This window comes from Bactrocera oleae, chromosome 3, assembly GCF_042242935.1.
Source record: "Bactrocera oleae isolate idBacOlea1 chromosome 3, idBacOlea1, whole genome shotgun sequence".
In the NCBI taxonomy this organism is placed as follows: Eukaryota; Metazoa; Arthropoda; class Insecta; order Diptera; family Tephritidae; genus Bactrocera; species Bactrocera oleae.
In genome coordinates, this window is record NC_091537.1 from 92,945,711 (window position 1) to 92,970,586 (window position 24,876).

Consider the following 24,876-nt stretch of genomic DNA (forward strand, 5'->3'; position numbering starts at 1 on the left):
AAAATATCCAAGACACAAACCACCAAAAACCACATAAATGACGTTAACGGAATTTATACGAATTTTTTTCGGCCAAGCGCTGTTTTTTCGGCAATCTAAACCTGTTTGAGTCAATAAGCGAGGCACTACTTTTTCAAACTCCACACACCTTCACACACAAGTTAATATGTACGCATTTCTGCTATATTATTTGGCACCTAAAAAGTACCGTTTTCACTTGCTCATTAACGTGCGAATAAACAAAATTCACTCGTCTATTTGCTTGTCTGATTTTTATTTCCATTTAATATTAACATATGTGTACGTATAGTTGAACAGCGTTCCACACCCCAGCTCCTGGTGGCGTTTACTTATTCTTCTGTTTATTTGCTCAAATAACTCGGTTTCTTCTCTTACTTCATTTGTTATGTGATTTTGTGCTGCAACGCTTGTTTCCGCAATGTTTTATGAGCACATGAGCGCATAAAAGCGAAATAAAAACATTTATTATGAATTGAGGTTGGGCTGCTGCACACAGCGACACACGCTGACACACTTGGTGTACCAGATTCTAACACCTAGACAACGCTGAGTGGATACAATATTTATTTTCCGGCATATAAGCATGCTTTTACCAGGTAACTCCAACGCCAGGCAGCTGTGTCACCTGCGCTCGATACAAATTCTCACCAGCTAATTCTGGATTTTCGTGCTCTCAGGCGCTAACGCTGTTTCAATTTCTTAAATCTGTGACCTCGCTACATACTTCCTCACCTTGCTCGCTGCTCTCCATCTCTCTGCCGCCTACTTCAGCGCTTCATTTGTTGCCTCTTCAACTCTATTTTATTTCCTCTGTTGTTGCAAGCAACCACATACATGCACACTTACATACAGACAATCGCACACGTATGCCGCAACTTTATTCCCTTTTGTCCCACTATTTTGTTCCACGCTCCTTGGGACTTGGCTTATTAGTCCGTTCAGGTGAAGACGACAACATGACTGCCTGTCACTTGTCGCCCATTCAATGCTTTCATTCATGCTTCTATTGCCAATTGTGCGCAACGCTTGTTTTTGCTGTGGCACATGGCAGCGCATACAAATTTCGCTTGACAGCAAGTAAAAGTATGAAAGCAAACATATACTCTCCATAATATTTGCCACATTGCAAGCAAGCATATGAGTGTATATATGTATGTGTGTGCAGTTGTGCGACCCATGTTCATTCAGTAAAGTGTCTGTGAAAATAATTAAGCGGAATTTCACTTTCACTTTTCAACTTCATTTGCTCAGTCATACCAGATAAGTGAAAGCGACATGAAAACCTACACCCATACTTTAATGCGCATAAACATATGTACACATTAAATGTCTCAGCACTTATCCCTGTCGCTTCTTGTTTTGCCCGCTTTATAGCTGAGCATATTTTGTTCCTTCTTTTATGCTGTTTATCTTGCTGCTTTTTAGTGGGTCACGTCAGCGCAATTAAACTTGTAGTTGACTAGGTGTTCGTTTTAATTCTTTTCATTTCCTGCTAAGCCTATTTTTAGGCGCACAAACAATTTGCTGCTGAATATTCAATTGCTCGATGGGCTTAGCAGTCACTAACTTTACCAAATATACGTGTATATATAAGTAGAGTCATGATTTTATGAGAGTGTTGGTAGTGAAGAGTGTCGTTGCTCTGCTCTAATTAAAATATTTATGGTTTGTAGGTAAGTAGATGAAAGTAAGCAAGTAAGGAAAATTTTGCCATATAATGAAGATTTTGTATTTAATTTTAATTTCTTTACAAATTTTTACTAATATTAATAATTTCGTAGTCTATATTAAGTCTAAGAAATTTCGTAAACATTAAAATGTTGCCTACATTTCGGATGCCGCTAGCTGTAAGACCGTTGCAGCGTCCAATTCCGAAAAATAAGGATTTCTCTTTAGACTATATCAATAGAATTGCCAACAAAGGTTTTAACACTAAATTGTGGCCTACATTTAGGATGTCGCTAAGTTTTAAACTTAAACATTTTAATGCCAACGTAGTTTTGATTACTAAATTGTTGCCTACATTTAGGATTCCGCAAATTTTTAAACTTGGAAAAAGCTATTCTGTTAAAATATGGTTCAATAACAAAATAAGCAGCATTTAGAAAATAATTTTTACAACTCCAAAAAGCAAACATACGGTTTCTCTTCAATTCTAACAATAATATTCCAAATTCGTCGAATAATATTTCTTTATTTTGTAAATTAAAAATCACAATGTACTTACCACATCGATTATTTGCATTAAAGTTAAACCAAAACTTAATTGTAATGGATCCGACTCATTCAAAACCGGACGCTCTAGAGTATTATAAGGATCTAATAGATCATGTAGCAGTCTCTTTTCATGATATCCTGCTAGACCAACTGCAAAGAGAAGAAAAACGAGAATAAATCTAAATGTTTGAAGTTATTAAAATAGTAAATATTCGTAATTCATTAATATTGTTTATATATAATATTTATACACTCAACAGTAAATATTAAGTTTCCCTTGTAAGGAAACTTTTCTTATTTGCCGAAATAACATCACGAAGTTTGGTATGGATTATTATAGAAGGGAGAGGTAAAGTCACCGAAGAAATTACTCAGATCGAACATTTATAGCATATAGCTGCCATACAAACAGATTGCTCACATTCATGTTCCTGTTAACTTTTTAACTGACGAATAATGACACGAATTTTTATCTAAAGCAACGGTATATTCTCGGAAGATATTAGGTAAAGTAAAAGGTTCGTTCGCTTTTTTATTGATTTTGTGAGATGATAACTTTGTGTGCATTTGTCCGATTTAAGTCAAATATGTGCCGTTTTGTTCACAAACTTGTTGCCAACGAGATGCCAACTTCATTATACCCCCCTCGTAGAAGACTGCGTCCCTATTGGCAAAAAACTCGGAGAGCCAATTTTCACAGGCCTCTCTTGAGGCTAACTTCGCACCATTAAGCGCGTTCGCCATGGACAGGAAAAGATGGTAATCACTTGGTGCCAGGTCCGGACTATAAGGTGGGTGCATTAGGACCTCCCATCCGAGCTCCCGGAGCTTCTGGCGCGTCACCAAAGACGTGTGTGGCCTGGCGTTGTCCTGATGGAACACAATTCGGCCTCTGTTGCTCAAAGATGGCCTCTTCTGGATGAATGCTGCCTTCAAGCGGTCCAGTTGTTGGCAGTAGAGGGCCGAATTGAGCGTTTGGCCATAGGGGAGCAGCTCGCATATTATGCAGAACGGACTACTAATGCTACGTTTTCTCTTGTTTATCTCCCGTCAGTTTAAAGTCAATTGAAGCCTTCTGTAATAAAATATCTTAGGATACACTCGATAATTGCCAGCCGCCTACAATTCATATAATTGCTTATATAAAAAGCTTAGTTGAAACTTCAAAAATTTAAGTAGAAAGTACTAGTTCTATTTCTAGTAAAGTAACACGCATTCTCAAACCCTCAAAAGTCATACTTTATGTCTAACGCATAATGGCGTCTTAAATCGTAACAAAGTGTTATAATTAACTTCACGACATCTCATTGCAATATATGCAACGTAAATCCGCAAATATGAATGTTCCAACAAATTATGTGATTTATCTTTTGTATTAGGTTACCACAAATGTTGTTAGACGCTTGCCGTGCGCCAAAAATAAAATATGTGAACAATCAATAAATATTGTGCGCAAAAAGCACAAAAATGCCACACTAACAACAACAACAAATGTTAGTAGCAAAAATCGCTTTACTCTCTACTGTTTCACAGTTTCGCATCGCAGAGGGTGCGAGGAAAAGTTGCCAGAAATATGCGCTTGATTGCGCACACAGATGTGATTGAGCTGTCACAACTATTTACACATAAGCTACGCATACGCATGCAGGAAGCTTTGTATGTCTGCAGCGCCCAAATCTTCTTATTTGTTTGTATATATGTATATCCCTTCGAAGGGCGCACTTTCAGCTCGATGTGCGCAAACGATTTAAAACCCAATTTACTGTGGATTTTTGCGGTCCTGTATGCCTTCATATTTTCACTTTGCCCAACCATAAGATGTCATAAATCAAAATTCAATCAGCTGATTTTGACAATGCACGCGGCACATACAGCACTCAGCGCGCGCAGGCTGAAAAGGAAATCGAAAAGAATGTGTTTGTGTTTGTGAGCGGAAAGAGTCCAACTACCCACGTCAAAGGGAAACGACACTTGATTGCCATATTTAACGGCAAAGGGCAAGTGAAAAGGCTGCTTATGCGTCTGAAAGTATGCTTTTGTGCGACGTATGTGGCTGGTGGCTTGTTACAACTAACGACCAACACTTAAGCGTTTGTGCTTTAAGTTTGCGTTTGTGTTGTGTGGACGGGAATGACATAGATGTGAAAATAAATAATAATAATCCACTTGACGTTTGTATTATCGTCTAAGCAAGAAATAATGAGTGCCTAATTTACGATATTACCAAATCATATAACTGTTTACGTAACATATATGCAGTTAACTGTGCATATAAGCACGCACATCTTGAGTGTATATAAACAAGTACAAAGCAAGCATAACCACAAGCTCTAAGCCACATTAGTGGCCTAAACCTGCAGGGTAAGCAACATAAGCGGCTAACGATATTCAGTATGAGTTATACAAGACTTAAATAACGTTCTTTATGAGCTGCTACTCATATATCATGACAGCCTGCTGCCCGCCGCGCCCCACTCTATTTCAAGTCTAGTTTTTGTATTGCTCCGTTTACCACTTTTCCCTTTAATTTAAAGCTTTAAATTTATACACAAGTACCTATTTCAATGTTCTCGCATGCCGCGTACCTACTTATGTGTGGCTGTGCCTGCAAATGTATTGGTTGCCACTCATAAATTGTCAAATGTGCGCATAAATTTTCAAACTTGACTGCGGCAAAGTGTAGTGGAAAAATGTTTGAGAGGCGAATAAATTTTATTGGAAGGCATGCACGAACCGATAATACTTAAGCTTAAAGCATTTGTGGCATAAAATCAGCTGGCTAGCTGGAGAGTGGGGTGAAGTGTGTATATAGATTTTCTTAGTCACAAAAAAAATATGGGGAATTGAATGGCAAAAAGGAGAAATAGGAATTTTTTAAGGAATCCCTTTTAATATATTGATTTCAGAAAGAAAAAAATTATTTTTTTATTGAAATAATTCAGTAAAAATTTTATTTGAAAAAATGATTTTTAGCGCTTTTATTACCTATGCCACTTGAAAGAGCATGGTTAAGGAGGATATTTAATGACCGCTGAACTGTTGAAGGGATTAAGCAATGATTTCGATTCCCATAATAATAATAACACTGGTGTTCAGTGGTTGTTGCCCTAAATATAAGATCGGCTTTGGTTACATTTGTGTTCACAATTCATGACACTGGCAATCATTTTGTATGATTTGCTCTCGTTTACTTTTAAATCTTTATTAGTCTATTATAGTAATTACTTCTTAGTCATATTTGCTTTTATCGCAGAATATTCAAATTTGTCAACATATTTAGGAAATTTTCTTCATAATTTGTTGTTTTAAGGTTCCTTAAGAAAATTTCGACTATCAACACCAAACCTTTCCAAGGTATATCTCCAAATGTTACTACGGCTACTAAAACTTAGGGTACATTTAGAACGATGCTAACTTTTAGACTAGTATAGTAAAAAGTTAAAAAAAATGGATGTCACACCAAAATAATCAGCTTTTAGGAAAATATTTTCAGAACCTTAACAACTTAAAGAGTTCCAAAAAGAATTTTGTCGTAGTTTCGATTCTCAAATCGACTGTAAGAGCTTTACTGAGGTTCTTCACACTTAGTATAAATTCCATTTTCTTTCAATTTCCACAACCTTTGAACTAACATATTAACTCAGCTTAAAGTTATGTTTCTTTTTTCTACCTAATACTACTTTTTGATGATTTATAAAAGGTCTTATTAATTACGAGACGCAGTCATGCCTATTAATTTATAAATTATTTTTTGATCATGCATTCCAAATGATTTGAATGTTCTATTGAGGAATTTAGCTTTTTACGCTTATAACTAATGACCGTAGAAACTAACCTACCTAAATGAAGTTTTTGTATAGAAATATTTTCTATTTGCTATTTATTAAAGAAATTTGGCGTAGATTATTATCCAACGCACCGCTAAAGTCTATAACTAAATTATCCGAATCGGCTCATTATAGCATATAGCTGCCATATAAGTTCTTCGGTCAAAATAAAGCTAAATTACTATAAGATTAACTCTGCAAAAAAAATATTTTTTCTTGTTTCCTTTTAAAAACAGTTTCTGCTTCAGATACACGCGTTGTTTTTAATTTTAAACCTTCCCACCTAGCTATTAAGGCGATGGGTAGACAACCAATATTTCAAAAAAAAATTTTAACTAAGCAATAACTTAGCTAATTACACCTTAACATATACCGCACTATTTTACTCGATGCCAAAAAATATTTTAAAAAATCTGCAAACATTATTCACTTACCTAGAGAGAGAAAGGGAGAAAGGGATAAGCAAGTCGTTAATAGTGCCTGTCAAATGCAGCAGCGGCAAAACACCGCAACCTGATCAGCTGCTAGTTTTCTTGCTGAGCTGCAATATAAACACTGTGTTGCTTTTCACCAGCTACATAAATAATTCATTGAATTAGTGTACCGCTTGGCTAGCAAAATAATCCGTATTTTAAAATGTACAAGAACAATGTTGCAACATTTCGCTTTAGCGCTAGAAGATATCTTAAGCAAGAAGAAATTTATTTTGCGGCGAACACAAACAGCAAGAGATAGATGCAAAAACACACACATACACACACACTTACAGTTACATGAATGCAAGTGATAAGAAAGTGGCTGAGCCAAAGTAGTTGCATTTGCAGCAAGGACGCAAAGACGTAAGTGCAGGATGCCTGCGAGTGGCAGAGCGGCTACTTCACCAACAACTGCCCGCCTAACTACACTTGCTGCTACAGCAACAACAACAATACTAAAAGCATCAAGTGAAGTGGATAAATGCGCAAGTTTTTGTCGTTTTGCTTAAGCTCGTGCGGAACTAAGTGAATTTTCGTGCAAAAACAAAAAGAAAACAACAGCAAGTTGGCTCGAGCTGTCATAGTAGCTTGAAAGGAAACTCAGACTGCAGAAAAAATGCTCTAAAGCAAACAATGAATGCGGTGTGTAAGACGCTGCCAAGCAAACAAGCAGAAATATGTTTCATTCACGCTCCCACCGAGACTCCTAACAGTTAAAACGAAGAAATAGCAGACTAAAACTACATCGACATCGAATTTTGCTACCACCCATCTACAACAGATGCGTATGCAACGAAATTCTGACAGTTGGAAAAACGGAGAGGGCAGCAAAAAGAAATGTGGAAACGTAAGCACTACGCAGGCTAAAGCAGCGCTCGTTGCTGCAGCTGACGCAGGCAAAAGGTATTTGCAAGTGGAAAAGCATACTTTCCAAACCTCCGCTCTTCCCTTAACTTACGATGCATAATTTCGATGAAACCTTCAGTGGCCGTGGCGGCGCAAATGTTGCAATGGTGTAGGCGAGGAGTGCGAAATGCAAAATTGAAACTTGAATGGTTCGCAAGTGAAATGCACTTTGTCGGTACTTTTGACAGACATGCTCGTGTGTAATTAAATTTCGCTGACACGGCGCACTCAATCGGTGGCATTTTATACAAACAGAAACTCCTAATGTTGCAACAAATGTGTTAATTAAAATTGTGAATATGTGCTGTGAGTTTGAAGTGATTGGGCGGGTGGTTAAAAAAAATAGCAGGAAAAACTCGACACACTGGGAAGGGAAATTAAAGACAAAACGTTGCTTTGTTTAGTTTTAAGTTGTGTTTAATGTTGACTCTAACTATGCGTTGCATTTCCAGGAAATGAAGTATTAGCTGATTGGTAAAAGTATGCACATGGAGGCCATTTAAGGCTAGAATATTGGTATATTAAATACTTACTAATCGCGATAGCAACGTCTACTGTTCTTTAGTAATTTTATTAGGCCAACAAATGTCACCTTCAAGCCATTAAAATGTCAGCATATTGAATAACAAAACGTAGGCCTACATTACCCTTTGAGCAAGTACTAAGCATAAAAACCAGCGCGCTTGTAAAACATAAAGTCAGTGAAGCATTAAAGCACGCTCGCCTAACCTTTTTGCAGCAAAATAATTTGCGAAAGCGCCTCATCACTTTTAAACGGAAGCAAACCGTTAATTATATTTTTGTTTTTACTTCGGTACTTTTGTGAATAAATGACATAGCAGTCTTAGAAGAAACATTGCCCTCTGATGACGCCACCGCGCAGGAACTTCCGTTGCTTCGAGACTACTCGTTGTGCTAACGTTTTCTTTGATTACACGGTATTCGTCTTTTAATTTCATCCAAGCCGCCAAACAAAGTTGCTAAGAAGCAATTAGCGTAAGTGGCTGAAGTGTTGACACATTGGCCCGTAACCTTTCTGGAACACGTATCGCGACATGTAGCTTTCATTTAGTATAATAAATATTTGTTTAATAACTGTAATTTATTGTTCTCCTATATATGTACTCACTAGTCATCACAATGTGTTTTACACTTTTTCTCCTTCAACAAAAAAGAAAAAAAATTCAATCAACTTAAAATTATTTTCGAAAGCAATGCCAAGGGGCACATCTAGTTTGGCTGGCCAAAATTGCTGGTAAAATTAAACTTTTTTTTTAAAGACGCCGCCATTTTGCTATTTTATCAATTTTCTATTTTTGTTCGACCATAGGACGGATAATATCCCACCACAGTGGGTTTTTTCATCGTTGTCAAAGTTTTCGAAAAATATTGAATTGTTTTCTTCAAAAATTTTACTTTGTCTTCATAAGATATGTACAAATATAACATTAAATATTAATTGCAGTATTATTTTTTCTTTAAACTTCCGAAAATCACTAGGTGCGTCCCTTAAGTTTATTTGCGTATGATATGTGAGGTTAGGCCTATTGTATTACGCTTGCAAAACGAAACAAGGTAATAGAGTTTTGTCACGGCGTTGAAAAGTCTTCGAAGTCCTTTATGTTATAGTATCAACTTAAGGCAAAATCTAAAAATCAATCTAAAATCACTAAATGTTTGTTCACTAATCAATGGCTGCATATATGCAATATCGACACATCCCTAAAAGTGTGCTAAACATCATTCGCTTGTGGTTATTGTAGCTACTACCTGTTCGTCTTTCTCCTTAAACATTATTCTTCGCTCACCGCTTTATATTACTGCTTGTTCAAAAGTGTTAAATCGGCAACTGCAACAAACTACATAACTCTGCGATAATATTTGCTCTCCTACCAAACGTAAAGCAAATCAAAAATGTTTAAAATTTTTGCGCACTCTTCGCCTTGTGTGGCAGTTAACAAAAAAATATTATCATATTCAATAACATACTTTTATTATTTCCTGCAAAAAGTTCTCGCTTTTCGTTGAATTGTTGAGAATTAAAAGTTTTTCTCATACGCCAGCGCGCACTCATAATAATCGCAGTTCATTTACATGCACACACATTCACACACAATAGAGATTTGCACAAACTTGCATAACTACTATGACTTCATAAGCTTGCATGTAGTGAGCGAGTTGAAGTTGGTTGGAAAATTAATTTTGCCATTGGCGCATTCTTCCTTCCCCGCGCCGCACGCATAACCGCAGTAGCGCTGCACCGACACGCAGTGAGTGCATTGTTCCTCGCTGTCCCAATTTCAGTCATCCTCGCAATTTTCGCTGCTCAGCGCTTTTCAACTCTCACTCAAATATACATGCAGACACACACATGCTCAGGCAAAGCGCTTGTTGCCTCACATGGCAATGGCGGCTTTTCGGCCGCTCTTGCACGCCCGCACCGCAGCAGCCACCAAACCGTCAAACCAACACGAACATTATTTAATCCGCTTAAAATTGTCAAAGTTGTCAAAACTATTAGCAAAAATTGTTAATGACATTTTATATTGTTGACGCTGCGACTGCCGTTGCCTCTGCTGCTGTTGCTGCTGCTGAGCGCTGGGAACGAGGAACGTGTGCTTGCCATCGGCGCATGATCATATCCTATAGAAACAAACTGGTTTTTTATTAAATTTTATTATTATCAGTAATCTCTTGTTATGGCCTAACTGGGTTTTATACAAGATTATAATAATTTGCTTTACTAATCGGGACAGATACAGAGTTACAAGTATATGTATAGTTCAAAATTATATCACGATATTTGTCAGACCGTCTGTTAAAGTGGGAACTCAAAAATCATATTTTCTTAATAATACCAAAGGTCAAATCTAATCAGTGTATGAGTATAACTTTCTTATAGACCTCTGATGTATGGCAACTCTCATCAAGAAATTATCGAAATACCTTTAGTACCTTTGTTTGGTCTTAAATATGTAATAAAAATGGACAAATCGGTTAACTTTGTACCGTATAAATCCCAAGATGGAGTTGTCTTCATAAAATTAGTAGTTTCCTGTCAAATAAAATTAAATCGGAACAAAAGTTCACATAGACCCTTAGAATTAATTATGGGTATAAAAATATATACGTCTGGTCTGCCAAGAGTAACTTTATTAATATTACACTGCTTCAATATTCCAAATATGCGTCCGAAAGCTACTGTCCTTGTGCGTCTTTCTCAGTATAAAAGTATTTCATTCATTTGAAGCGTAAACAACAATATTTTATTTTTTATAGTCAAATATGTGGAACTCTGTGCTTGAAGAAGCCTTTCTGAGAGAGTTAAAAGCGGTGATTTCGGCTTCGAGAAGACGAAGAACTTCCTGGGTGTTCAAAAATGTTCGAAGCTGTGGAATGAGAAGCATTACGCGATTATGAGTGTTGCCAAATGCAAGAGGAGCTCGCAGAATTCTCGAGAGTAACTCAAGCAGCCATTTTAAATAGATTAAAGGCAGCCCCATACATTTAAAAGCAAGGCAATTGGATGCCGTATGAATAAACGCCAAGTCGAGCCAAATCAACGACAAGGTATTGCTCTGTATTTGGTGGGATTAAACACGCGTGTTTTATTATGACCTTCTAGAACGGAGTGTAACCATTATTGAGGAACGCTACTCACAAAACTCATCAAAATTGAGCGATCACGCGAAATTTGTTTAGTCGCAATAATTGTTCATCATGACAAAGTTCACCCTTATGTACTAGCTCGGTTAAAAGCTATTTGGAAAATAGCGGCTGGGGCTGCCACCCGCCTCATAGCCTAGACCGCGCCAGTTCTGGGCACCATTTGTTCTAGTCAATGCCATATTATTGTTCTATTGGTGCATTTTAGTACAGGCTATTATAAATTTGGCTTGATACATTTTTGACCGTCAAACCGCCGCAGTTCTTAAGGGATGGAATCCACAAATTGCCAAAAAAATAGGAAAAGGTTATAGCTACAGATGGATAATACTTTGAATATAGAATGAATATGGTAATAGACTCCATAGATATTCTCATGAAAAGATGGCTTTTAGCATAATTTATTGATGCCAAAAATGCAGTCAAACTGTAAGACTAAGAAAGTATACAAAATTCCTTCAAGTTTCTTAATGAATTGTGAGTGTATGTAATATTCGGCTGCTACTGAAATTGGACCTTCCTTAACTACTTAAATCTCGCTGTATATATTATGAATTGCGTATATAAACTTATGTTTCTTGATTACTTGGAACGAGCAGTGGATATTCTATTTGTTGTTGCAATATATGTATATTGTGCGTTTCACTCCATAAACTTAAAGCAAAATTAAAGCACAGTCATTAGAATTAATAAAAATTCTCACTGTTTTCGTTAAATTAGAGAAGAGTTTTCACTTCGTAAAGATGTCAAAAAGTTTGGAAACCAAACTGCATGGTGGATGTTACTCCCGTAGATAATAATTTCAGCGTCTTGTTTAGGAGTACGCTTATATATGAGTATGATTATTTTAAGAATTTCAAATTATAATATTGTTATGCTTTTCGCATAAATTCTTTCACGTTTTTGCGTAAAACCTGAATTATGTTTTGTCCAATTTCACACATTCAAAAGTAGACTTCGTGGGGTTGCAAGTCGCCACGTCACCTTCACGCACAGCCTGAAAGGGGCTCAGGTAAATAATGGATTTGCTGGCAGCTTGGAATGGAAGCACAATAAAGTTTGCTTCTTTTATTCGTGCGTGCATATTTCCCTATATATGTGTGAGTGTGAGTGTGCGAATGCTTTATTGTTTGTGCGTGATTGTGTGCGAAATAATAAAACACCAACCAGAGCAACGAAATAACCAGCGCAGGTGTCATAAAGTCAATAAAAACGCAAGTGCAAAAAACAACTGCAGAGAGTCGGGGGGAGAGCTATCACAAGAGAAGCGTTTCCGCTGGTGCAATTGGCAACCGCATTGTCGCTACACATTGACGCATATGGTACATGTGGCAGCTGCTGCATATTATTGCAACTTCTCGTTGTATTTGCAATAACATGCCTGCCAAAAGTACACACACACACATACAAACATAAGCGATGTACGCTGCGTCTTGCTGTTTGCCTGCTTCATGCAGCGTCAACATTTGTTTGGAAGAATACGTAAATACGACCATAAACACACACATGCATACATTCATTTGCTAACTTGTGCGTGCATGCAACAATATGTAGCGCCACACTTTGCCGTTAAACTTCTATCACACACACAGGCATACACTGATGCATGAGGCGCGTTGTAGCAGCGAAGTTTACTATGCCATTTTGGTTTGCTTGTTCCGTTGCGGCATACACACTCGACACTCGCAGCTGTTTTTTTTTATTACTTATTTTTGTTGTTGCTGCCATAGTTGTACGCTATTGTTTATCGACTTTACATATACACGTCGTCGGCCGACGCCTCCTTTATCTTTGCCGCTTGATGCTTAAATTTGCACGAGTTTTATATTGTTTGTGCAGCGTTGCTTCTCCACAGCTGTCGAAAAGTTGCGTATACGCCTCGTGTTTCGCTGAACAATAAGCAACAGCCGCGGCAGGTCTGACACGCTTTTAACAGCTGCCTTCAGCAATTTACGAAATCATAACTTAAAACATATAAAGCATAACTGAAATTGGCTTTTTAAGCAAGTGCGCGGAGATAAAAGCTGCGGCGGTAAGCGCGCCTTATTGCGAAAACTTGAGGTTTATCTGTACTCGCAGATGTCTGCACATATGCCTCGAAGTATTGCGCGTAGTCAATATCGATTTTAAAATTCATAAGTTATTTTTGCGAGTTTTCACATTGGAGCAGAGATGCGTTTATATATACCTGCATATATATGCATATATAATTTTGCTCACGTGCTCTACCTCTTTGATTGTGGCATTCTTCATTCGTTTTCTCTTAAGGTCTTTATGTCTATGCAATCCATTCTCAACCAATCGGATGAAAAAATTTTACTTTAAGAAAAGTGGGAGGCAATTTTATATATATAATATATACTTGTATATATATACATATTTCTATAGCCTGAACAGGGTATGTTAAGTAATATATACACATATGATCAACATAATGAGTTGGGTCGATTTAGCGAGGTCCGTCTGCCCGCCCGTCCGTCTGTTTGTATATACGCTAACTTATTCCTCAGTTTTTGAGATATCGATCTAAAATTTTTATTATGTGCTTTTTTTCCTAAGAAGCTTCTCAATTGTCAAAACCGGACAATTAAAGCATACAGCTGAACGATAAAACTCAAGTCCTTATAGGAAAATTTTTTTTATATGACAAGGTAAGGTCACAAAATTCAGCATGGATTATAATTTTAGGTATCGTTACAGTCTCCGAAAATATTGTTCAGATTGGATACCTATAGCATATAGCTGGTAAACAAACCTATCAAAATCAAGATAATTATCTTTTCACTCCTTTATATTGTATTGGTGCAGCTGAAGTTAACGTTTTTTATTGCTTTTTTATTTTCGAGAGACTTTTACTTTTTACTTTCAAAACGACATTTTGCACGCCTTATTATTTTCTTTAAGCTTCACACCACATTAGGTCATTCAACTGTGCTCTTCATTGCGAGCGCTTAAATTAATTAACAAATTCTTGTGCAAACATTTGCTTATGTTTTCTTGAATTTCGCACACAATTACACTTCACACTGCAATGCGACTGTGTACATTGCCTGCGGTTTCTGCCTTGCTGTGGCAACACTTATTGCCGACACGAGTATTTGCCCGCTCGTACTTGTCGGTAGACCAGCAGCAACAACAGTCGTAGTCTCGAATGGCCACTTAAACGCCACAAAAGCAACGGAGCAGCAAACACAACTAGTCAGCAAAGCGAATAGTGAAAACTAAAATGCATGCAAGCCATTTAGAATATGCAAATAACAGTTAACCAGGCAAAGAGAAAGAGACCGACACCAGAAAACAAATATGTAACAAAAAATCGTGTACAGGATACAGGCTGAAGACAGAGCAAAATAAAGGACAAGTGTTTACAAGGGCAAGATGAATGAAAATGCAGCAAACCAAGTTGCATTAAAATAAATACAAAAGGAGGATGTTGGCTGGAGTGGGGGAGAAGTGGAGCGCGAGAGCGGCGCATGCGAGTTTAAGCAAATTAATGAACGCGGCTGACAAGGCAATGCCCTGTGCGAGTGCATGTTGCACATTGTGCTTTATTATGCGATAAGGCGCCTAAAAGCAGGCTATGTTTTAATTTGTTTTAATATTTTATTTTAATTTGCAGCGTTTTCAACTTTAAGCTGTGGGTAGCTATAAGTACAGGAACAGTGGTACGCCAAATATATAACTGAGTATATATAAATCTATATACCTGTATATATGTGTATATATACATAAATGCTCTGGCAACTTCATGATAAATGCAATTACAGTGTTGGCCATTTTTATTGTGTTTTGGAGAAGTTTATTTCATTCTTTTTCACACAGACTTTTGCGGTCAGAATACAATGCTTATGCTTTTTCAGTAGCGCGCCGCCATTGTTTTGCATTTATTTTCTCTCAACTTTTGCTACATTTTATTTGGTTGTTATGGCGTCGCGGCGTTCTCACTTTGCGCGCTTGCAGATTCATTTATTTGAAACTCTGATTCCTTGCACTTTCTTTGTATGCAAAAAGAAGCGTAGCGCAACCAAAAGCCTAAAAAAACAAAGAATTTAGCAATCCGTGCGCTGTAGTGAAGAGTGACGGCGCGGTATGGAGAGTGCAGTGCGCGGTACGACCAACCATGGCAGTGGCGCTGTCTGAGCTGCTTTGCATGCCAATTCATATGTAAATTGTAAAGAATACAACAAAAATAATGGCACGGTGTTGAAATTAAAATGGGCATGCTCGGTTCATAGGCTTGTGGCAATTTGCATAGGCGTCACACAGCACAGTGTTGTTGTCATTAGAAAAGGCGACACTATCAAATTCTTTGCAGAACAATGAACAGGCTGTGGTGACTGCTCATGCCAGCACAACAGCAGGCCATGGGTGCGCAGTTTGTTCAACTAGACGAGGCTAGTTAAGTCTGGCTTGGCCTCCATTCATGTTAATCTATGCAGACTTATTTGATAAAAGAATAATAGCGGAATAGCAAGGCTTGAGATGCTTGTCGGGCATTTGTTATGCATTTGTTAATTAAATTTAGTTTGAGGCACGCGTCGGTGGAGAGAGAATTTTTGGACTTGCTAGGAAAAGTATATATATTGTATAATATGGTGGATCGAAAAAAAATAATTTTTTTTTTTTTTGCTTAGCCTGAGGGTAACATCTGTAGATTATAAAAAAAGAAAATTTTGGACAAAAAAAATTTTAACATCTAGAAGCGGCGCGCTCAGTTTTAAAGTAAATTTTCGAGTAAAAATTTTTATATCGTAAAAAATTTTTTGTAAGTGTTTCTTTCTGGCCAATTAAAAGTTATCTACTTAAAAGAATTGTTTGTGGTTATTATTGGAGTTTTAAAAAATAGTCTTAAACGACAACATGCTTTCCTTAAGTGTTAAAATAAAATTTGAACCAAAAACCGTCACATTCGTTAATTTTTATATAAATGTAATGAGTTTAAACCAAACAAATTTTTTCATGTCCAAAAAAAATTTTAACTCGAAATATACTTTTAAACTGAGTGGGCTGGAGGGAGATGTTAAATTGTCCAAACATATTCTGTTTCTTTAATCTATAGATTATCTACTTTCAGGCTAAGCAAAAATTAAATTTTTTTCGCTCCACGCTAATATATATGCTTTAAGGGGTTATGTCCACTTGTGAATTTCAAATTTAAAACATTTTTCTTGTTTGCATTTTAAGTTCATCCTTTCAATACGTTTTTTTGGAAACGCTGTTTTCAGAAACGGTGAGTAAAATTTCTTCGAAACGGCTGAACTGATCGGCCTAAAATTTTCACTCGGACCTTTGTGGTAAACAAAAGCATTAATTTATATAATTTTTAGATAGACTACTGCTATAAAATGCTCTACTCTTACTCTAACTTGTACAGTACAGCCATTAAAGAATATTTAAAAGTTATTACAACCCAGCAGATATTGGTGCATATATTTTTATTTTTTTAGCATATCATATATATACATGTATGTATGTGTCAAAGTCTCACTGCATATTCAGTTGCATACTCCTAGCAAAGTCTCTCTACAACGCTGGTGGCCACACACGTCTCACTGTTTTTCTTAAGTCTTTTAATTTAAATGTGACCAGAAAATGAAATAATGGAAGAATGTGGAACAGACAACCAAGTGAATGCTCGTACTTGTAGTAGGCTTGTTGAGAAGGCAGTGTTGAGAACGGTAAATGAACATAAAAATGTGTGCATACATGAATAAGTAAGCGAGAAAGGACCATGATGGCGAAATTAAAGCGGCACCGAGCGTTCATAATAATATTTAACTTGCGGCCGTGTCGGAGAGTGAGAAGAGAGACGCAAATTTATGTTTGCATAATTTCGCACGCTCATTTTTTATGGAAATTTCTGCACCAGTCATTTTTTTTCGCTGCTACATTTCATACATTTTATATCTTTTTGCCTTTTGCGTCTATTATTTTTGGATTCACTGCTTACATAGGCGTACTGCAGCGAAGATAAGACATTTAATAACTTTTAAATGTGATAACTAAATGAAAATGTGAGGGTATGAGTAAACCAATATTAGTGCTTGTGCCTAGTTTTGAGTAGCAAACTCCATATGAACAACTGCCTAAGGATGACAGGACGTATGAGCAACATTTGTATCCAACGATTTGAGGACAATTTTTTTGAACATTTATTGCGAGAACACTTTAAGTATTTTTGCTAAGAAATATTTTTAGAATTTGTCTCCACTTATAATAAACAACATTTAATTTTATTTACATGCGACAACATGACAATTACATTTTCGCACACCACATAAAGATGGCGCCACAAAATGTGGCATATACTAAAGTACGTCGGTGAACGTTGCTCTAGCATGAGTATTTGGAAACTACGCTCATTACTGGCGCACATAGCTGAATTAGTGGTGTTATAATTCGCTAAAGTGTTCCCAAACGTGGCTAGGAAGTAAGAAATGATAACTTGCAAATGGAAATATTGTTGCAAAAAAAAAACAAAGGAGGAGGAGCAAAGTTCACAGTAACCAATAATTTAAATTAAGCGCTGCAAAGGAAATTGGTAGTAAGATTTTCAATTTTGTTGAGATATATTTATGTACACATATATGTTCTTCAAACCTAGTCTGACGGCAAAAAAAGCGATTTTGGGCTACAAAAAAAAATTACTGTAGCTATAGTTTTAAAACTTTAAGGACATATTTATGCATATTTTACGAATAAAAAGTAAAAACGCTAATTAGAAAAGGTCCTCCACTTCGAGAAAAGAACTGATGAAGCTGATTGCATTGAGCGGCTATACTTCAGAAGACTGTAGTTAAAAACTATTTGAGATATTTAAAATTTAAGTATGTTGCTTTTAAAAGTAACGGGTGTTTTTTTTCGATGTATAGAACTTTAAGTTGGCATTACTGTTCAAGATGGCGACCGATTTAACAGCTGTCAAGTGATTTATTCTCAGTTTGAACATATAACATATTTGATTAATAGAAAAAAACGATTTTTAAAAATTTCACGCTAGGTGTCGCCCTTAAAATCAGAAATTGAGCAGGAAACGCCAACAATGTTTGATGTAACCCGGCTCTTAATGTTGTTTATTTCGCCTTAAACTAATTGATAATTTTGTGCTTTGTGTAACACTAAATCAAGTTATATCTCATCGTCTTAGTAATTCACAGCATAATTAATAATTGAAAAATAAAATCCAATTATTTTTTATTTATAATTCTCACTTCATGAATATTGAATATGTGACCCACATTCAAATTAACCGTAAATTAATTTAAATCGGTCAATTGTAATTAAGCGCTGGTCCACTTATTTTAATTAATTTATTAAAATGTGTAAATATTTATGGTTCTTGTAATTAAATTAACAATGAACCAAAAATTATATGAATATTCAATTAAACTAAAGCGGCAAAGACATACAAACAAATACCTGCAAACATAAGGGTGCGTGTGTGTGTTCAGATATTTTTTGCACGCAGGCTAATGACCGCGCCAAGCCACAGCACACAGCATGTCGCAGCGGACTCACAATTTAACGCAGCGTTACGTATGCGCCATGGCGTACGCAAATTTACGACATACTGGGCCGAAGCTCTAGCAGCAGCAGTGTCGCAAGCGTTGCAGCGGTGTGTAGCGCAAATTAAATATTAATTTCACACAAATCATAATAAATTACACCGCAATGCTTGGTGGATAGCGCAAACACTAGCGGCAGCGCCCACATACGCACGCACGCTCATGCACACAGTTACAGTTACACAGAGGGCATAGTGTGGTGTAAACAGTGATGAGCGCGCGACTTGCATTAATGAATAAAAACGCCTAAAAATCTGCGTATAAATACTCGGCTAATAGGTGGGTAGCATGTGGGTAGAAGGTCGGTAGCAGACTATTAATTCGCTGTTGTTATTTTTATCAGGCTTTGAGGAACTTCTTCGTGACATAAAAAACGAGTCGCACTCAAACGATTAATGTTTTGTTCAGATACTTTTACTTTTAGATATTCAGCACTTTACAGTATTTATTCCAAAACAACACTATGCCATATTATATTTGCTGGATTAAATCAGTCGGTGGACACTTATATTTCTAATGTAACTCTTTAAAAATGCTTAAAGGAATTTAATAAGAACGAATATTTTCTCTACAATATAAAAACTAGGCAAAGTCCTAAGCTGTCTTTATCATAAAAGAAGAAAAAAAATTTTACATCGGCTGTACTGTAAATGAAAAAGTTTTCTATACAAGAACTTGGTTTCGATTAATCAGTTTGTCTGAAAGCTGTACGCTAAGATCGTCCGATAACAACGATTGTGATAAATGAGTATGTAGCTTCTTGAAGACAAAAGCACGTGTGTAAAACTTCAGATCGATTATTCAAAAACTGAGGGACTAGTTCCACCCTACTACTACTTAAAACTTTCTCTTCTTTCCTCAATAATTTCTATTTGCGTAAAATAAAATTTAAATAGCTGCAAATGCCTTTGAGTCTTCGCATTTGGCCAGCATAAAAGCAATCGAAGCTTTGGCACGCAAACATGGAGCAAGAAAAAGCTAAGCAGTGAAAATGTTAGCACGAAAACAAGCAAATGCTGTGAGGAGATTCATCCTGAAATAAATTGCGCATGCTCTTGTTTATTTCAAGCAAATGGCACGGTGCACGTCTCAAAGCAGTTATCCTTTTGAGTGGCTGCTGCGCTAGAAAAAATAGCAACATTTTTTGCGTGTACACTTAAAAGCGTTAGCAGTCAAATGGTGACGGAAGTGAAGAAAAAGCTGCTGATTGCAACACAGAGTCGAGAAAGAATTTGTTAACTTAGAATAAAAACTGAGGTACAATTTAAAAGGGCTCTAGCAGTGAATCAATTAATACTTCACTAGAGTGTTTTTAATGTTCGAAGTCCTAACTGACTAAGCTCACTGACTTAATTAAAAAGTAGCGATGGATAAATTACCATAAATTAACCATGTAGCATAATATTTTCTTCAGGCTTGCGGCAGTACCAGCTATTTGAGCCTTATAATTCAAACTTCTGCTTTCAAGAAGTAAAAATAGAGAGCGGATAATGAATACATGAATGAAACATACACGCAAGATCAATTTTAACCCGGACTGTTACATTTAAACTGTGCGCAAAAAGAATCGATAACATTGTTTTCCTGGATTAGCAAAAGCTTTTTTTTTATTTTCGTGTGAAATTGGAGCTCATTATGGCAATTTGTTTATGTCGAGAGTTGTGTGTATTACTTTAAGGTCTTACAAATTTATTTTTACTACTTTACATACATAATTTGAAGATTTCTATGTATTCATTTGATAAAAAACGGGACCTTGAAAATAGTTGTTTGCCATGCATGTACACTTATTTGTATAAAATTACGTGCCACAACTACTTCAGCGCTGCTGTCAAAGCATCTTCACCATTCACAGAAGTAGATATGTATTTGCTACAATTCAGCTTAGATTTCTTTCGCCATAATGCACACAATGTCAACAACGACGACAAAATAATTCGAGAATATAGTTTCCGCATGATTTTCCCTTGGCGGCACAACAATGCCCAGGAAGTTAGCGAAATAATACATACAATAAAAAAAGTGGACAAAATAGGGAGGAATACCAATACAAACAAACAAACACACACACGCGCGTTCGCCAAAACATAATAAAAACATGGTCATAAAAGAGTAAAGCAGGGAGAAGAAATTGCTGTGAACGCATCATTGAAGTTAAGTACCACCTAATAAAATAAAATTAACGTTAACTTACTGATAGGAAGAACGTCGAAGAAAAGTTAGATAGCAAGCAGAAGAATTTTTCGGATAGTGGCGCACAATGCGATCTTCTTAAAATAAGCGAGTGAGTATAAGTGATTTTTTAGAAATGTGTCTTCGTGTATGTAGGTGTGTAGCGTTAGGCTGCTCGCTTTGACGCGAAATTGCGGCAAAGCACATCGACACGTCACCAAGTGCTGCTAAGCGCACAAATACACAAGCGTGAACATTTATAGCTGTACATACATACATACATAGGATTAACAATACCCGACTGCTTGTGTATATAAATGAGCACTGGCGTGAGACTACGGTCAACTGCCGTTTGACAAACAAGATGGCGCAAAAGTACTTCAGGCGTACAACTGTTTACAATTGAGCGGTTATTGATTTTCTTAGTGACAACAAATAATTCTTGTTGGGATTTAAATAAATAAGCAGCTGTACAAAAATTGCTAATTGAATTTTCTTTATCAAAAACTAGCGCATAAAGAAAACTGGAAAATTTGCCAAGCCAATTAATAAAAAAGCAAGTAAGGAAGGTACCTATAATTTGAGTGTAAGCGAACATTTTACACTCTCGCACTTTTTTCAGGTGTAGGAAACACATTATGTTAAAACAAGAAAAAACGTTAGCTTCGGTGCAACCGACGCTTCACAGATCGATACCCCAAAAACTGAGGGATTAGTTCGCGTTCGTACAAACAGACGGACATGGCTAAATGCACGTAGCTCCTCATGCTGATAATTTATATATTATATATATTTTAAAGGGGTATCCGTCGTTTCCTTTTGAGTATTACAAATATATTAATATACCCTGTTTAGGGTGTAAAAATGTTTTGAAAGTATTCAAGCAACATTTTTCGACAAAATTATGAATGGATGAGATCATATAGTCACTTAGACCGATATCATTCATATTCCGCTGGTGGTTAAAAAAAACTTAATATCAATAAAATATCGCACATATTGAGCAAAATAAACTGACTAAAATCAAAAAGAAGTTCGGAAATACCTAATGTGGTCATTTGAGTTTTATATTGACATTTGCCACAATAACGGACAATTTTTATAGAAATATGTTCTCAGAATTTCATTTAGTAGGAGGAAAATTCGAATATTTGTATTAGGTATATAGAGGCTAAGATAACTATTGGGCTGATTTTACTAATTTCCGACATCAAAGAACATTATTATCAGCTAAAGATAATGTCTGAACTTCATTAAAATATATCCAAGATTGACAGATAATTTTGGTATAAAGTCAGACATAGACTCTGCGGTTCATGGGGGCTTGTAAAATTTGTAGTCCGATTTCAAAAAAAATTGTATGTGAGTTGGCATATCTTAAAGGCAATATTTGTGCAAAGTTTTGTTTCGAAAACGTCATTGGTTCGGGGTACACGCAACAAAACTATTACAATCTTTAATAACATTTTGCGAAAATATAAAAACATAAATGAAAATTTTCATGATCTAATTTTAAATTAAATTTAAACTTAAGAGGGGAAACCAGTTTAGATGATTCAAAAAAATCGATTTTTTTATTGCATAAATTGTTAGTACAACTATTCAAGAATATGTTGCTCAAGTTTCGTATGTTGCTCGATATTCCAATTAGTTCGGATGCTATGAGCACCAAGTAAACACCGGTCGATTCAGTACCGAAGCGCACTGTTTTTTCAATTGTGAAAAGTGAATATCCTTTATTCATAATATATGAAATAATCTCTGGAATGTTATTGTTAAGTAAAATATATTTTTTTTATGTAAAAAAGGTGAAAAAAATTTATATTATATACAAACATAGGATTTTGTTAAAACACCTCCAAAACATTTCATTTTCAACTCTTTTGGCCATAATCTTGGAAAATATGTTACTAACGAAAGGAAAAAAATCTAGTGATTTCAGATCAAAACTGTGGTATCCAGGTGTCCCGCCAGCTCTGATGGCGATCGTCAATGGACACCACCCTGTAACTTCACCAAATCTGGCGGAAATGGCATCGAAAAATTTTATATGTGTAGTTCAAAATAGGTGTAAATTACTTTGCAAGTTTAAACGAATTCTAAGTATTCTTTCTCCTCCTAAACTGATTTCCCCTCTTAAATAATGGCAAAATATTTGAGAGTAGAACCATGCTTTACAGTGGTTCAAAAAATTCCAAGTAGTAAACTAAAACATGAAGCTTGAACAAAAACCTCTTCTTTCCATTAACTTAATTCAAATCATTTACTGTCCTATCATAACATATCTCTTAATAGAGTACAGACATTATATTCCATTATGTCATTTTAATACATAACTATAAATATATATATTATATGTATATAGCCACGTACATATAATATGTATATTTTTGTAGCTACACGCTGCTTACCGGCAGTCAAACGGCTCAAAACGCTCAAACTGTCAATTACGACTAATCAAAATTGAAGCATGAACCGAGTGCACTCTTCGGAAATATCCTGACAACAGTACATAGTAACATTTGTCTGTATGTGTGCGTAAAATGCAGCTGCCGATTGCCGTTTTCACTGCATGAGCCAAATTCGAATTAACTGGAAACAAGTGAATTTTATGTCAAACAGCGCGCGCACACTATGGCGACATACACACATTCACACACACTTGCATGCACAATTAACAATTTCAATGTGATTTGCATAATTAAATTAGTTCAATAGTTACAGTTGCGTCAGATGTGTGTAGAGCGGTGCTGCGTGAGAAAATGAGCAAATGTTGTGGTCAACGCAGCATAAATGACTTCACTGAGTGAAGACTTTGCACAAACACGAAGTTTGGACCACATTCATATTCATGTATGTGATTTTAGAAATTATTATTTAAATTGAAATATAAAGTCGCTCTGCTAAATGTGGTAGCAAATACTCCACGTATGTATAGTAAGTATTTTCTAATTGCAAATAGAATTCGCATAAGTGTGCTCGCAAGTGGTGGGGAAGCAGCACTCGAGCTGCTTATTATGCTTGAATGGCCATGCAACTGCTGCGACGCAATAAGCTGGCAACATTTTGTATACACATATGTATAACTGTATATATGTATGTATATGCGAGCATATGCTCATAGTATTTGCATGACGGATATTACAAGTGCATAATGCATAACTTCATGCTTGCTTGCCTGCACGCTGACGTTGTTAGCTGCTGCTTGTGAATTACTACTTGAAGTTGCATGCAGTTCGCATTTAAGTATACCGCCAGGCCAACTAATAAGTGTACATACATATTCATATATATATATATGTTTGTAAGTCTTGTGTGTATGCGCTTACTAATGCATGTATGTGCAGCTGCATATATGTGCTTCTCAGATGCTAACCCAATGCAATTGCAGAACATGTAAATATTGACTTTGCTGGCAGCCATAAATTACCAATATACACAGGTAAGCACAAGTGTCTGTATATGCAAGCAGGCGAGGTAGGAATTCGCGACCAGCGTAGCCGGAAAGCATTTTCAAATTTGCTGCTATTTATGTATGTATTAGTGAAGACATAAATTGTTGTATCTACAATATTGACGACAGTGCAAAATTGCAAGCTTGCATCTGCAACATACTTATATCCAATGTACAATTATTCATATGAAGAGAATTTTACTGACTTGCCTGAAGCGAAAATTCAGTTTTTGTTTTTAAAAGCTTCAGACGTGATTTCCATGCTCCTAACATTTTTAATTTTGAGATAATTTACTGCAAGGCAGATGAGCTCCGCTGTTCAATTGCGCTCTAATCCTGGAGCCTTAGCGCTGGGCAACATCCAAAACTTGTGCGGCTAAAGTGGAGTGCAAGAGCTCGTCTGAACTAATTGCGCTTAGCAAGGTTTATCTCGCCGGCATGGTGGATTTTTTGAGTGAAAATCTTCCAATAAACTCACATGCGGGGAAGTTACATATCCTGTCGAATGTAAATTGCCAAAGCTGTATGGAATAGCGTGCAATTGAATGATCCATACGCTTTCGTACCAACTT

At 36.3% G+C, this 24,876-nt stretch overlaps 1 protein-coding gene across 1 annotated transcript in view; it reads right to left on the reverse strand.

Moving 5' to 3' along the window:
• The window catches only part of LOC106624863 (nicotinic Acetylcholine Receptor alpha5), a 177,739-nt gene that overhangs the window by 76,147 nt on the left and 76,716 nt on the right, over positions 1-24,876 (reverse strand). Inside the window, exon 4 of the mRNA XM_070107248.1 lies at positions 2,249-2,388. Coding sequence (XP_069963349.1) covers positions 2,249-2,388 — 140 coding nt within the window. The remainder of the gene's footprint in view (positions 1-2,248; positions 2,389-24,876) is intronic.